The 16,452-nt window shown below is 36.2% G+C and overlaps 2 protein-coding genes across 4 annotated transcripts in view; both read right to left on the reverse strand.

The window, feature by feature from the left end:
• Positions 1–16,452, reverse strand: part of LOC102902880 (uncharacterized) — an 81,068-nt gene that overhangs the window by 43,939 nt on the left and 20,677 nt on the right. The window lies entirely within an intron of this gene.
• Positions 2,338–16,452, reverse strand: part of LOC102929004 (uncharacterized) — a 34,824-nt gene continuing 20,709 nt past the window's right edge. Inside the window, exons 1-4 of one of the 3 annotated variants that reach the window (XM_042267022.2) lie at positions 10,542–10,699; positions 5,307–5,433; positions 5,042–5,102; positions 2,338–4,366 (exon numbers count right to left, since the gene is read on the reverse strand). In XM_042267022.2, the coding sequence (XP_042122956.2) occupies positions 2,512–4,366; positions 5,042–5,102; positions 5,307–5,433; positions 10,542–10,571 (2,073 nt within the window). In that variant the 5' untranslated portion in view covers positions 10,572–10,699 and the 3' untranslated portion in view covers positions 2,338–2,511. Of the gene's footprint in view, positions 4,367–5,041; positions 5,103–5,306; positions 5,434–10,541; positions 10,700–16,452 lie in introns of those variants that run through there. The other 2 variants (XM_042267024.2, XM_076558717.1) reach the window with 2 other exon arrangements.

Consider the following 16,452-nt stretch of genomic DNA (forward strand, 5'->3'; position numbering starts at 1 on the left):
TTATTGATGTACAACTGTGAAGGAAGACAGTCCAGTGCCATCTATCCTATAGTTTTAAATAGATTGGTTAGTGCATAATTAGAGGTTAAACATTTTGATTTTGCTGAAATTGCACTGAGAATTGCACAGTTCATGAGGTGAGGGAGGAAAATTGGTAAATGAAATTAACCACCTGACAGACTCTCCTAAGTTCTCATCGAAATGGAAAGAATTCAAGATTAGATTGATTAGTAAATTATTCACTCCATGCTCCAGGATCTTTTTCAGAAAATGGAAGATATGCTGTCCCTAAAGGAGGCTCTAGTAAGGGAGCTGAGGGAGCTGGCACCTGCATCCATGTCAGTAGTGCTTTGCTCTCAATTTTGTCTGAACAAAGAAATTTACCTTTCTTGCCTCTTTTACCGATTTTAAACTTTGGTCATGAAGTTTATATTCATTCCAAGAATTTGATATCACTTCTTCATGATTAACATCCTCCTTAATTACTGTGACTGCAGAACATGTTAATGAACAAGTGACCAAAGTCAAAAGGGATCTTTTCTCCTTCTTTATGTCTTTTCATTTTGCTTTTGAACTCTGTCCCATACTTCTTCACCTAAATTGCCTTCTGGAAACCATTAAAAATAATGTGCATGCAACATAATGGTTGTGCTTTTAATACTTGTGCTCCTTCTTACATTTAAAATGAAGTACTTGTTCTCTGGTTTCTGCACCACTATTCTCAGTCACCTCCTTCTCTGAGGGTCCTAACTCACTCGTCTTGTATCCAATTTCTGGTGCCTGTTCAAGAGCTACTTGTCACCATTATAGAGAGGGAGGGCCCAGGGAGAACTGTGCTGATAAATCAGGCACACTAAAAACTCACACAAGAGCCTACTTTATTCAGAGCCCCAGATAATTTATACTCGGAAGGTTAAGAAAGATTAAGTGAATAAAGTTCTAGTGTGTTCCAACTGTATACAACGACAAAAAACAATCCACATAATACAAAAATGTTTTCCCACTAAGGCATATAAAGCATAGTTTAAGTGAAGAAAAACAACAATAATGGGTAATGTGAAGTAAATTCACTCCTGTTACATTGCAAAGAACACAAAAACACGTTCCAAGAACAATTCTGAGTTTTGAAGAAACTTATGTCACAATTGTCTTGTCCTGTTTTCTTGAAGTGTACACACAAGCACTCAAAATACTTCTCACATGACTTCATTCCAGGTCAATATCCCGACAATAGACATGAACAAAATTAATTTTAAGAAAAGAAACATAGCATATACATGAAGAAAGCTTTTTTAAAAATGTGGAGTCTATCATACACACACACATATACATACATAAAGATACATGTATATGTATATAGCCACCTTTATCATTAATATATCTGGTACCCAAGGAAGGCATAAAAGTGCATCAGACCTCCTGGACCAGGATTTGCAGGTACTGCTGAGCCACCTGATGCGGGCGCTAGGAACTAAACTTAGATGCCCAACAGCAGCAGTGCCGCTGAGTCAACTCTCCAGCTCACAAAGATGTCATTATACTACAGAAAATGAAGATGCTCCTGACCCTTTACCCCTTCTGCCTTCCATCATTTGCAGGTGATGAAAGTCCCTGCTACTTGTTCAGTGAAGGATTGAGTGGATTTCAATCCTTTTGTGAATGGACTCTGCACATTGCTTATTTTAACTGTTAACATAATTCTCTTGATGTGTTTGACTGCAAAAAAATAATTTGGCTGAGTAGAAATGAGTCCACAGTGTGCTAGGGAAAGTTCCACAATATGACATATACTTAAAAAAAATGTTTAATATTCTTTTAGATGAAAATGTGTTTTGATAGAATGCATGTCTGTATGAGGGTGTTGGATCCCCTAGAACTAGACCAAAGTGAACAAAATCAAACAGATCTTTTCTCCTTCTTTATGTCTTTTCATTTTCCTTTTGAACTCTATCCCATAGTTCTTCATCTAAATTGCCTTCTTCTGGAAACCATTAAAAATAATGTGCATGCAACATAATGGTTGAGCTTTTAATACTTCTGCTCCTCCTTACATTTAAAATGAAGTACTTGTTCTCTGGTTTCTGCATTAAAGGTCATTATGATCTTCTACATAGGTGCTGAGAATTGAACATGCATCCTGTGGAAATGCAAGCATCTTTCCAGATCTCTTTTTTGGATTTTTTTTGAGAAAAGATATCTATATATACCTAAGGTCAAACTCAATATCAGGTGATCAGGCTTAGCAGCAATCACATTTACTGATAAAATTCTCTACCTAGTATTTAATCCTCAGAATGAAGTACTATAAGCCCCCAAAAATAGATGACAAGATAAATGTTTCATTTGCAAATATATTTATTATTCAAATTACCACGTTTCTGTATTCTTGGAATACAATATGTTAACAACTTGAAAGACACAATATTTTAACTAAGGAGAGGCTCTACTAACCTTACTCAAGCACCAATGAGATAGCTCGGTGGGAAAAACATGTGGACTGCAAGGCTTGACTCACTCATTAGGTTCATAGGGATTTTCACCAGTGTGATATTTTTCATGATTTTGAAGGACAATGCAACATGGCAAGACTTTACCACACTGATTACACTCATTGGGTTTTTGTTGAATATGATTTTTTTCAGGATTGTAAAGATGACTGTTCTGTGCAAAGTCTTTACCACATTGATTACATTCATGGAATTTGTCTCCACTGTGAGTTCTTTCTTTTATTTGCAGGGGGCTGTTACATGCAAAGTCTCTACCACATTGATTATACCCATAGGGTTTCTCTCCAGTATGACACCTTTCATGACTCTGAAGATGACTTTTGCGTGCAAATGCTTTATCACATTGATTACATTCATAGGGTTTCTCTCCAGTATGAATTCTTTCATGAGTACGAAGATTACTGTTACATGAAAAAGCTTTACCACATTGATTACATTCATAGGGTTTCTCCCCAGTATGAATTCTTTCATGACTTAAAAGATGACTCTTCTTTGCAAAACCTTTACCACACTGATTACATTCATAGGCTTTCTCTCCTGTATGATTTTTTTGAATGAGAAAATTCTTCTCCAATGCAAAGGATTTAGCACTTTGATTACATAGATAGGGTTTCACTGCATTATGTCTTTTTTCATGACTGAGAAGATTACTCTTCTGTGCAAAGGCTTTACCACACAGCTTACATTCATAGGGTTTCTCTCCAGTATGAATTCTTTCATGAGTGCGAAGTCCACTCTTCTGTGCAAATGCTTTACCACACTGATTACATTCATAGGGTTTCTCTCCAGTATGGATTCTTTCATGAGTACGAAGGTCACTCTTCTGCGCAAAGGCTTTACTACACTGATTACATTCATAGGGTTTCTCTCCAGTATGGATTCTTTCATGACTCAGAAGAGTGCCCTTCTCTGCAAAGGCTTTACCACAATGACTACATTCATAGGGTTTCACTCCAGTATGAATTCTTTCATGAATGAGAAGCTTATACTTGTGTGCAAAGGCTTTACCACATTGATTACATTCATAGGGTTTTTCTCCAGTATGAATTCTTTCATGCCTGTAAAGATGACTCTTCTGTATAAAGGCTTTACCACATTGACTACATTCATAGGGTTTCTCTCCGGTATGAGTTCTTTTATGTATCTGAAAATAACTGGGGCTTGCAAAGGCTTTATCACATTCAGTACATTCATAGGGTTTCTCTCCAGAATGAAGTCTTGTATATATTTGAAAATAACTGGGGCTTGCAAAGGCTTCATCACATTGCTGATATTCATACCTTTTCCCTCTATTATGAGTTCTATGTACTTGATGAAGATTGTGACATGCAGAGACATTATCATTTTGATTATATTCATAGGGTTCTCCTTCCAAATGAGTTCTTTGGTGTACTTTTATGGAGTAATCACATCTAAAGGCTGTATCATGTTCCTTATGTTCATAGAGATCCTCTTCATTATTGGTTGTTTTGTATGTTTGAAGATACCTGTGATGGTTAAAGTCCTCCGTACAAAACTCGAGTTTATCACTTCCTCTTCCCATATGAGTTTTTTCACATCTTTGAAAAGAACTGGAAGAGCTCTGATTGCATGCATAATGTTGTCTTATATCGTGAGTCACACTAAATGCGTAAAGTGAACCAGATGAATTTCCATGTGAACCAGATGAATTTCCATATTCCTTGTACTCATAAAGGTTTTCTCCACTGTGAGAGTTTAAACTTGTATCACAGTCATCATGTCTTCTCATAGTAGGGACTACAACATATCTTCTAATTATTCTGGGAGAAACAGAGGTATATTGCTTCGTTCCAAATCTCTTATGCTCACATGGCTTGTATCCAGGACAGTTGATATGCCTTTTAAAGGAAGAATAACAAATAAAAAGTTTTCACATTACATTCACATAGTCTAACATTTTGTACCTCAGAGATGTGGTATTTGGATTCAGGTTTCTACACCATGATAAATTCCTTGTCTCTCATAAAGTGCTCCTCTCACTAAACTATGCTAAGTCACTCACTACAAGTATATAAGGAACACTAGCTTTAATATGGAAGCGTTGCTTATAAAAGATCTTGGACATACTCTAATCCCCTAATCAACATGTATACCTTATATGATGATGGAATCATATGACAATAATTAGACAGAAAATTCTACAACATGCCTCTCACATGGCTGTGATTAAAATTGTGAAATCTATTATGGCATTGTTTCCTTATCTTATCCTTAAAAAAATGCTTTCCAAACAGTGATCAGTTCTCTGACAGTGGAGTACATGGTGTTGCAAGAATTTAAGAATATAGCTATGCTAATTTACACTGTTGCTTTTTTTTTTTTGGTTTTTCGGGAACTCACTCTAGAACAGGCTGGCCTCGAACTCACAGAGATCCACCTGGCTCTGCCTCCCGAGTGCTGGGATTAAAGGCGTGCACGCCCACCGCCCGGCACTGTTGCTTTTCTTTAAAAGTTCAGGGTACATTAACATTTCTTCCAAGGTACATATGTATAAGTTTGCACATGAAAATTACCTTCCATGTCTTCTAGAACTTTGACAATGTTCTTCAATATTGTGGTCTTCCCATTTGTAACCTAAAATACAGTACCAGAAAATGTATGTGATAGATTACTGGAAATTAAGCACAATTGAAATTACTTTCTTTTGTGAATCTTTGAACAATGCCCAATTTACTCGCTAGATTCTTCCTCTTTCACAATCAAAATCACAGAAGAGCAACAATCTGCAAGAAAGGCTTATCTCGTTAAGTTAAAAAGTGACAAAGCTCACACTCCTACCTATAGAAGTGAGGTTCCAGTAGGTTTCCAGCATCACATCTTTGTAGAGACTCTTCTGGGAAGGATCCAGCAAAGCCCACTCTTCATGACTGAAGTTAACATGGACATCCTCATAGGTCAATGAATCCTAAAGGATCCCATATATGTATATAATAGAAATGTTGAAACTGACTACATGTCAAATGTACACTTCATTGATAATATATTTGCATAATCTATTGTGCTTGATATAGACTATGATGAGATTATAAAATATCAAATGCAGTGACCAACACATTTTAAAAGGAAACAGAAAAGGACAATCAGGCCTTCGATTTCTGTGCCCACAAAATAGAATAGGGCATTGCAGGAGAAATTCCTAGTAACATATACAGAGAGACATGGAAACAGATTAACATTATTTAGTATACATCAGTAAAGTTTTATCAAAATTATTAACTTCAAGAAAGGATAAACAATATGGGTGTGGTAGTGCCAATCTTTAATACCAAACCTCGGGAGGCAAAGACAGGTGATACTCTTTGATTTCTAAGCAGGCCTGGTCTATTTATAGATTTCCAGGACAGCCAGAGGTACATTGTGACACCCTATCTCAAACAAACACAGAAAGCACTCAGAGGCTCACTTGAAATTCCTCCATAGAGTTAAAACATTCACTCCAATTCTGTACTTGTCAATCATAAACTGAAGTGACCCCTTGTAAACTCTAAGGCTGATAATTCCTAGGAAGGAATGCATTTTTAGTAAGTTACTGCCTGAGAGATAAAAGCATTCTCAAAAACATTAGTAAAGTAAATGCTGGTCCTAAAGAGAAAAATGACAAAAATGATGGAGTATATAGATGCGTCAACAGTAAGAACACCTGTTGCTTTTGAAGATCACTTCTCCACATTCACTTGTGGTTACCAACTATTCCTATCATCAGGTCAAGGGAATCAAATGCTCTCTTCTGAGTTCAGTAAATACCAGAAAGACAACTGATAGTCACTCACAACCACCTGTAACTACAGCCCTAGGGGAACTGACTCTTTCTGGTCTCCATGGGCTCCAGGCAAAGGAAGCATACACAGGTATGTGAGCAGACAAAAGCCGTACATAGCAAAATTATAATTAATATCCCAATTAATCAAAAGAATAAAAGGGATGAAGATGTATTTCAGTTAGTAGCATTCTTGCTTGCTGAGCATGCATGAATCAATTCCTGTTACATAAAGGGGACAAAGATTGAGATGCTTCTAATTCCAGCACTTGGGAGGTGGAGGAAGAAGGATCAGAAATGAAAGGTCATTCTTGGGGACATAGGAAGTTTGAGGGTAGCCTGTGCTACATGACACACTGCCTTAAGAAACAAAAACACAGAAATAATCACAGAAGAATGTCCTAGGAGCAAGAGGGAAAAAGCCCATGGGACACAAGTTACTAGAGTTATAAAAGGCTAAAAGCTGGAATAGGCAACAATTTCATTCATAGTCGACAGAAAAGGTAGCCTGGGTGTGGGAACTGAACTCTGTCTTCTGCAAATTTCATATATATACATTCCATTGAGCCATCTTTCCAACCCTACAAACTGTTTATGCACAACATGGCTTCAGTTTCCAACTGTTATTACGAGGAGAAGACCTATTTATCTTGGAAGAAGATTTCAGAATGTCCCATTAATGCTTATATCTAAAAGAAACAGGAATTTACTATCCACAGCAAGAACCCATAGGATGAAATGAAGAATCCTTGTTTCCAATTAATAATCATCACATCCCTATAGAATTATGTATGGCTCTGAAAATAAAATGTTGAGGTTTAGGCTAAGACTGCAGCTTGCAGAAACAGAGGTCTCCCTAAAGTTAGGCCTTTAGTGAAAGGTCTTTTTCAAATAGGATGGAAACCCCTGATCTCACCAATGGGGAGGTAGAAGCAAGAGATCAGGACTTCAAAGCCAGTCTTAATCCCATGAAGTTCTAACTCAAAATAAGAAAAACAAGTAAACAAACAAAAACAAAGTATCTCTAAGTTGAGACATAAATGACCCAAATGATTAAAAGGAATTGTAGGAAAAATAGAGAAACAGTGCTACAAAAAAACACTTCATTTTCATCCCCAAATCTATTCAATATAGTACTTGAAGTTCTAGCTAGAGCAATAAGACAACAAAAGTAGATCAAAGGGATACAATTTGTAAAGGAAGATGATATATTTTTGTAGATGATATGATAGTCTACAAAAGTGACCCCAAAAATTCTACCAGGGAACTGCTACAACTGATAAACACCTTTAGTATAAACTCAAAATAATCAGTAGCCCTCCTATACACAAATAATAAACAGGTCAAGAAAGAAATCAGAGAAACATCACCCTTTACAATAGCCACAAATAATATAAAATACCTTGAGGTAATTCTAACCACACAAGTGAAAGACCTGTGTGACAAAAACTTTAAGTCCCTGAAGAAAGAAATTGAAGAAGATATCAGAAAATGAAAATATCTCCAATGCTCATAGGTAGAACCAGTATAATAAAAATGGCAATCGTACCAAAATCAGCCTACAGATTCAATGCAATTCCCATCAAAATCCCAACACAATTCTTCACAGACCTCGAAAGAACAATACTCAACTTCATATGGAAAAACATAAAACCCAGGATATCTAAAACAATTCTTTACAATAAATAAACTTTTGGAGGCATCACCATCTCTGACCTCAAGCTCTACTATAGAGCTATAGTAATAAAAATAGATTGGTATTGGCATAAAAACTGACAAGTAAACCAATAAAATCAAACTGAAGTTCCTGACATTAATCCACACACCTATGAACAGCTGATTTTTGACAAAGAGGCCAAAACTGTTCAATGGAAAAAAGAAAGCATCTTCAACAAATGGTGCTGGCATAACTGGATGTCAACATGTAGCAGATTGAAAATAGATCCATATCTGTCACCATGCACAAAACTCAAATACAAGTGGATCAAAGACCTGAACATAAATCCAGCTACACTGAACCTCATACAGGAGAAAGTAAGAAATAGCCTAGAAAGCATTGGCACAAAAGACTACTTCCTAAATATAACACCAGTAGCGCAGACACTGAGAACAACAATTAATAAATGGGACCTCCTGAAAATGAGAAGCTTCTGTAAGGCAAAGGACATGGTAAGTAAGACAAAACGACAGCCTAGAGAATGGGAAAAGATCTTCACCAACCCCACATCTGACAGAGGGCTGATCTACAAAATATATAAAGAACTCAAGAAACTAGATAGCAAAATACCAAACAATCCAATTAAAAATTAAAATGGGCTACAGATGTAAACAGGAAATTCTCAACAGAAGAATCCCAAATGGCCGAAAGACATTTAAAGAATTGCTCAATATCCTTAGTCATCAGGGAAATGCAAATCAAAACGACTCTGAGATACCATCTTACACCTGTCAGAATGGCTAAGATTTAAAAAAAAAAAAAAAAAAAAAAAAGGACAGCTTATGCTGAAGAGGATGTGTAACAAGGAGAAGAATCCTTCACTGTTGGTGGGAGTGAAAACTTGTATAGAAACTTTCAAAATCAGTATGGCGGATTCTCAGAAAATTGAGAATCAATCTACCTCAAGACCCAATGATACCACTCTTCGGCATAAACCCAAAGGATGCTCAAGCATACCACAAGGACACTTGTTCAACTATGTTCCTAGCAGCAATATTCATAAATAGCCAGAATCTGGAAACAACCTAGATGCCCTTCAATCGAAGAATGGATTAAAAAAATGTGGTACATATACACAATGGATTATTACTCAGCAGTAAAAAATAATGACATCATGAAATTTGCAGGCAAATGGGTGGAACTAGAAAATATCATCCTGAGTGAGGTAACCTAGATGCAGAAAGATAAACATGATATGTACTCACTTGTAAGTGGATACTAGATGTAAAGCAAAGGATAATCAGACTACAACCCACGGCTCCAGAGAAGCTAGGAAACAAGGAGGATCCAAAGAGGGATGTACAGATCAATTTGGGAAGAGGAAATAAATACGCCTCTACTGCTGTTCGGGGTCCAGTCCAACAGACAGGCTGAACCTGCCTGCTACCACACAGGCCTTAAAATTCCATCTTGAAGTGACCTCTTTCCACCAACCTGCACAACACAACACAGACTCCAGGATAGGGTAGGACCATGAGAAATTTCTCATCTCTGAAGCAGCAATACCTGCAGTTATTGAAGTGTTTGTAAAGAGGAAATGGAGTGAAAGTGAAAAAGGAACAACTTACCGAGCTTTTATTGGTTTCAGGCAACTCCTTATGTTCAATTAAAACTGATGGTATAGAAGCAAATGTTGAGAGCCTGGAGAGAAGCTCAACAGACAGAGAAGCCTATACTGTTAAAAATTTGGTCTTTATGTAATTTAATTTCTAATGCTCTTTTGCCATTGCAGAGTGAGAAGTCACTGAGAGCTGGATCAGATGTAGAACAGGGATATGAAAAGGAGTAAATTCTGGCTAGAAACTGTCCGTCAGCAGAGGACAATGTCCCTTCACAGAATGATAAGAGTTCTGCTTTAAAAGGAGGGCAAATGAAAGTGAGGAAATCAAAGGGATACAATTTGCAAAGGAAGATGATATATTTTTGCAGATGATATGATAGTTTACAAAAGTGACCCCCAAAACTGGAAATGACTCTTCCTCCTTTTAAGAATGAAACAGATTTAGAAATGAGAAAAGTTGAAAAGCTAGCTGCACATCTGCAAATACATGAACACCTGAGACAAAAAATAAAAGTAAAAAAGGAATCTTCCCAACAGAGAAAGGGGAAAGAAAGCAAGTTTAAAAAGGCATCTTCACAATAGAGAAAGGTAAAGGAAAAGAAATTTAAAAAGGAATTTTCCCAGTAAGAAAAGGAGAAAGAAAAGGAATTTTCCCAATAGAAAGAAAATGTTTAATCGTCGACCTACGGCACCACCTTGCAAGGGAATAGAAGAATGGTTGCCAAAGGTCATAGGGACACCTCCACAGGTGTTTCCAGTTACTTTGCAGCAAAAGCCTGCAAATGATCAATTTCCACAGGGCTTTGTTGAGACTGATTGGAAACCTAGAGATATGATTTAAAGAAGCAGTGGTGGCATATGAAATGCATTCACCTCATGTTTAAGTAACTGGGCCACACAGAATAGAATTATTCCACAAGATTGAAAGGACAACATGAATGCTATACTAGAAGCTGGTCATTAATTACAATGACTCACCTGATGGAAAGCAGCAGCAGCAGCAGCCATGGAACAGCATAATCAGACAAGAGGAGGAAATAAACTGTAGGAACAATTGCTGGGTGAGGGTCAGGACGCTGACTAACAAAAACAAGTGCCGTTGATGATGCAACTATTGTACAATGTCATCTAGCAGCTTTAAGGGTTTGGGCCAGGGGGAAGAACTAACTCATTTACAAAAGTTACACAAAGTTCAGGAGAAGCTTACACTAATGTTTTACCAAGATTAACTTCAGCAGTTCACAAACAGTGGCTGATTTTGATGTTAGAAAGGTTTTGGTGGAGTCTGGCTTTTGAGAATGCAAATACAGAATGTCAGAAACCCATAAGGCCTTTGAAAGGTCAGGGAGCTTCTCTAGAGGAGTGTATTAGAGCCGTTGCTGACAATGGATCTGCTGCTTACAATGCCAATATTATTGGGCAGGCCTTGGCTAAAGGTCTTCAATCTCACAATACTGGATGTTTTAACTATGGGAAACTGGGGCATTTAAAAAAAGAACTGTCCGTGAATAATGTCAAAAAGAAATGTTTCTCTTGAAAGTAATCAAGGAAAAGTGTCTCAGTATCTGGGGGTTTGTAAGAGGTATGGAAAAGGTAGACATTGGACTAATGAATGTAGATCCGTCAGAGATGTAGAAGGCAATCTTTTATCAGGAAATCAGATAAAGAGCTTAGCTCAGGGCCCAGGAATAAACAACACAACCCAACAATATCCTGTCAGTAATGGCATGCCTCATCAACAGAGTAACCAGGGGAACTTAGGCTCAGTTTGGGAGATTTAATGCATGCGACTCAGGAAGTGCTGTTTTGGATTTAGCAGTGGGTAAACATTTAACATTATCTACACAAATTCCTTGTTATAAAATAGCCACTCGAGTATATGGTCCTCTTCCCACAGGGAAAATAGGAATAATTATGGGAAGAAGTACTTTAACATGTCAAGGATTTATTGTACACCCAGAAATTATAGATGAAGATTACCATGGAGAAATCAAAATTATGGTTTATGTAAAAAAAGACTATGCAAATAGAAGCTGGTGATAGTATTGTTCAATTACTATTGCTTCTGTATCTTTCAAGTAAACAGCTCCAGTGTGTAGAAAGGAGGATTTGAAAGTACTGGGGAAAAAGTATGCTGTTAAACACTCATTAATATGAACGGCCAAACTTAAAAAGAAAACTAGGTGGGATTGAGATTGAAGGAATATTAGATTCTGGAGCTGATGTATCTATAATTTCTCAAGAATCATGGAATCCCAACTGGCCTTCACAAGAAGTTTCTATTCAAGTTTTAAGAATTGGAACATTAACTCATATAAAATAAAGTGAGGAATGGATTAAATATATAGGACCTGAAGGACAGGAAGGGCTATTAAAGCCTTATGTGGCTGATACAGCCATAAATTTATGGTGGAGAGATTTGCTTCAACAATGAGGAGCTAAAATTGATACTCCTATGATTTCAGAAATAGCTTGGAAAATATTTAAAATGTCACATATTCCTAGAAAAGGCATTGGAAAGAATTATAAGGAAAAGTCACAGGCTATGCAAGTTGTCCAAAGGCAACAAGGACAGGAATTGGGTATCCAGATTTGGAGTAAGGGCCACTGCCAGAAACCCGAATGCTCTGCCTTTAAAGTGGTTAACTAATAAGAATGTATGGGTAGAGCAGTGGCCCTTGACTAAAGAAAAATTGTAGGTGCTTGAGCAACTAGGACAAGAAGAGTTAGATGATAAACACACTGAGGAAACTACAAGTCCCTGGAATTCTCCTACATATGTAATAAAAAAGAAATCTAGAAAATGCAAATGTTAACTGATTTAAGAACTGTAAACAAATTAATTCAACCCATGGGTCCTTTACAGCCTGGATTTCCTTTATATTCTTTATTGTCTAAAGCTTGAACTATAATAGTTATTGATTTAAAACACTGCTTCTTTATATTCCATTGCAAGAACAGGATAGAGAAAAATTTGCTTCTACAGTTCCTACTTATAATAATGCTCATCTATAAAACAATATCATTGGCAATTCTTCCCAAGGGAATGTTAAATAGTTCAACTTTATGTCCATATTTTATAAATCAACCACTAGAAATGTTCATAAACAAGTTCCTCAGTGTATTATTTATCATTATATGGATGATATCTTAATAGTTGCCACTGATATTAATATCATTGAAAGGTATTTGCTGATGTACAACAGATCTTACCTCAATGGGGATTGCAATTTTCTCCTGAAAAATTCAAAAAGGACATTCTCTTAATTGTTTAGGATTTAAATTGAGTAAAAAGAGAATTCACCCACAAAAGGTACAGATTAGAAGAGATCAATTGCACACACTTAATGATGTTCAAAATTATTGGGAGATATTAAATGGTTACAGCCTACCATTGAATTGTCTACTCAAGAATTAGGTAATTTGCATCAAATTTGGCAAGGTGATTCAGATTTAAGCAATCCAAGGCATTTAACAGCTGAGACAGAAAAGGAGCTGGCCCAAGAAGAACAAAAAAGCAAAATGCCTATAGAGATTGATTAGATCTCACAACTGAATGTATTTCGATAATTTTGCCATCTACCCACTCCCCTACTGGACTTATTATGCAAAGGGAAGATAATATTTTAGAATGGATATTTTTAGCCCATAAAAAAAAGTAAAAAGTTAAAAACCTGTACAGAAAAGGTTTCTGAATTAATTATAAAAGAAAGAATAAGCCTTTATCATTTGTCAAAAATAGCTCTGGCTGAGATTGTGGTACCTTATACTAATGTTGAAATTACGCAATTGTGGATAATTAATGATGACTGGCAAAGAGCATGTAGCAATTATTTAGGAGAAATCAACAATAAATACCCCAAAAGTAAAAGACTTCAGTTTATAAAATAAAACAGAATGGATACTTCCAAGCATAGTGAAAAGAGCACTATTTCTGGGGCTCTTAAATTCTATATTGAAGCAAATAAATTAGGAATAGCTGATTATAAAGTAGGAAACATAGGTAAAGTAATTTAAAGTCCATATGCTTCAGTCTAAAAATCAGAGCTATATGTCATTTTAAGGGTTTTATTAGACTTTAATGAATCTCTTCATATAATTACTGATTTTCAATATGCAGAAGGGGTTTTATTGCATATCAAAACTGCTGAAATTACTCCTGATAATTCAGAATTAACTTTATTGTTTATACAACCACAACAGGCAATCCAAGAAAGAAATTGCCCACTTTCTATTACCCATATTTGGTCTCATAGTGGACTGCCTGGGCTATTAGCAAAAAGAAATGAAAAAAATTGATCAACTGTTAGTAAGCAAACGTATTAGAAGTTTCAGAATTTCATTTAAAAAAAAACAACAAAGAAAACCCATCATATTCATAGTAAAGCCCTAAAGAAAAAATTTTCTGTAACCAGGCAAGAAGCTAAAGAATTTTAAAAATAAATAAATAAATAAATAAATAAATAAATAAATAAATAAATAAATAAATAAACTGTCCTAATTGTTCTTTGTATAATCACATTCCTTTACCTGCAGGAAGTAATCCTAAAGGCATTCAAAGAAAGGAAATCTGACAAATGGAGGTATTTCATTCAGCAGAATTTGAAAAATTAAAATACATTCATTATATCACTGATACACTGTATTTCAGTGGGCATCTGAAAAGGCTGTAATTTTATAATTATACATTATTAGAGACAATGGCTCTAAGGGGTATACTAATACAAATTAAAACTGATAATGCTCTTATGTTTCTAGTAAAATGAAACAATTTTTTTCGTGTTATAACATAAAACACAGTAGAGGAAGACCATATAATCACACAGGATAAGCAATTGTTGAAATATCTGACTGAACTCTAAAAGAGATGCTTATACAACAAAAGGGGGATGGATATGAGGACTCCCAGAGGTAGATTATATAATGCTTTACTAACTTCAAAAATTTTTAATGCTAATGAAACAGGGACAACAGCTGCTGAAAGGCATTGGACCACAGAAAAAACCTGCTGAATTGAGTCAGCCTGTGTACTACCAGGATGCTTTGATAGCAGAATGGAAAATAAGGAAGGTGTACAATGGGGCCAAAGTTATGCTTATGTTTCTGCAGAAGTTGTAGAAACCATCGAAATTAATAAAACTTAATAAAGACATGAGCAAGATGCCTTGGATGCTGATATAGATAATACAGCTCTTGGGAGAAAAAAATACAGAAAGACCTTGAAGCTGATCCTCCTTCATGGGGTCAGCTTAAGAAACTGATTGAAGAAGCAATAGTTTGGCTGCCCAAGGAACCTTTGAATGCTAAAATATTCTTCCTTGCTATGCTGTCTGTGGTAACTATAAAGGTAATGGGGACTAATCATTCTTACTGGGCTTATAGTCCCAATCCTACAATTAACAAAAGGGTAAATTGGGGAGATACGGATATTCCTGTTGTCAATGAATCCTCTCGGCTATGTGGTCTTCATGATCACAGAGGACATAATAGGCCTGAGGAAGAGGGTAATGAGATTTTAAATTACACTGTGGGACTACAAGAAATTCCTATTTGTAGGGTAATGAAATCAACTTTCTAAATATAATTTTTCCAATTTGGCTATCTATACTTAATCATAGTACTACCCAGGATTTTCATGATAAATTTTCTTTTTTGGTTTTTCAAGACAGAGTTTCTCTGTGTAGCTTTGGTGCCTGTCCTGGATCTCACTCTGTAGACCAGGCTGGCCTTGAACTCACAGAGACCCGCCTGGCTCTGCCTCCCAAGTGCTGGGATTAAAGGTGTGTGCCACCACCAACCAGCCCACGATAAATTGTATATGCTTCGTTCATCTGCTGTTAGAGGACAGGAGATTAATGCTACTCGTTCCATTAATCTACCATCTTGAGAGAGGAAGCTGGGTGGATACACCAGCAACAATGTAAAAAAAGTGAGAAACCTCAAGCTTATTGATATCACCCAAGGAGACATCAACTGGAACTCTTACAGCTTCCATCAAGGAAAATATTCTCACTCAGAGTTAAGATAGCTGTGGTATAACTTGAATGGAATTGTGGAATTAGCTCCACTGTTGATAAGCCTATTGAATGGCATGGAGTTGGGATGTCAGGTCCAATGTTACTATTTGGCAAATCAGTCCAGATTAATTTGTGGAAATTGACAAGTGCCTTATGCCCTCCTAAAGTATGAAAAGGAAAGTTAAATGTATATGATGGTAGCTGTACTTTGTCCTTTAAATTGAATCAAAGACACAATTTTGTAGCATGTGTACCATTACCTTACATTTTAATTGAATGGGTCTGTACAAAGGACCCTAAAAACTATAGTATTACTTGTGAAGACTGTACTCTTCATACCTGCATTAATGCTAACATGTTACAGGATGTCACTTCTGAAAGTTTATATAGAGCGAGGACAGCAGTCTAGATACCAGTGAAGTTGTCAAGGCAATGGCAAAACTCACCTGTGCTGATTCTAGTCCAGAACCTCATTGAAAGAATATTAAGAACATGTTGGATGATTGGACTGGTTATTACTGTTGTTATGGGAATTATTGCATTGACTACTGCTGGAGTGGCCCTTCATAAAGAAACTGCAGAAATTGTAAGGGAACGGTATCAGCATTCTGCAGAACTTTGGGCTCAACAAAATAAAGCAGATCCTGAGATAGTTAATGAAATAGCTGGCCTAAGACAAGCTGTGTTACTTTTGGGTGGTCGATCAATTAGACTTTAAAGGAACAAATTAAACTAAAATGTGACATGGAATGTTACAACATATTGTATTACACCTTAAAGTTTAATGAAAGCAAGTATAATTGGGAAAAGGTTAAATTGCATTTGCTGAGTCACCTTAATTTTTCTCTAATGATTTATGATTTATAACAAGA

This window comes from Peromyscus maniculatus, chromosome 22, assembly GCF_049852395.1.
Source record: "Peromyscus maniculatus bairdii isolate BWxNUB_F1_BW_parent chromosome 22, HU_Pman_BW_mat_3.1, whole genome shotgun sequence".
Classification (NCBI taxonomy): domain Eukaryota; kingdom Metazoa; phylum Chordata; class Mammalia; order Rodentia; family Cricetidae; genus Peromyscus; species Peromyscus maniculatus.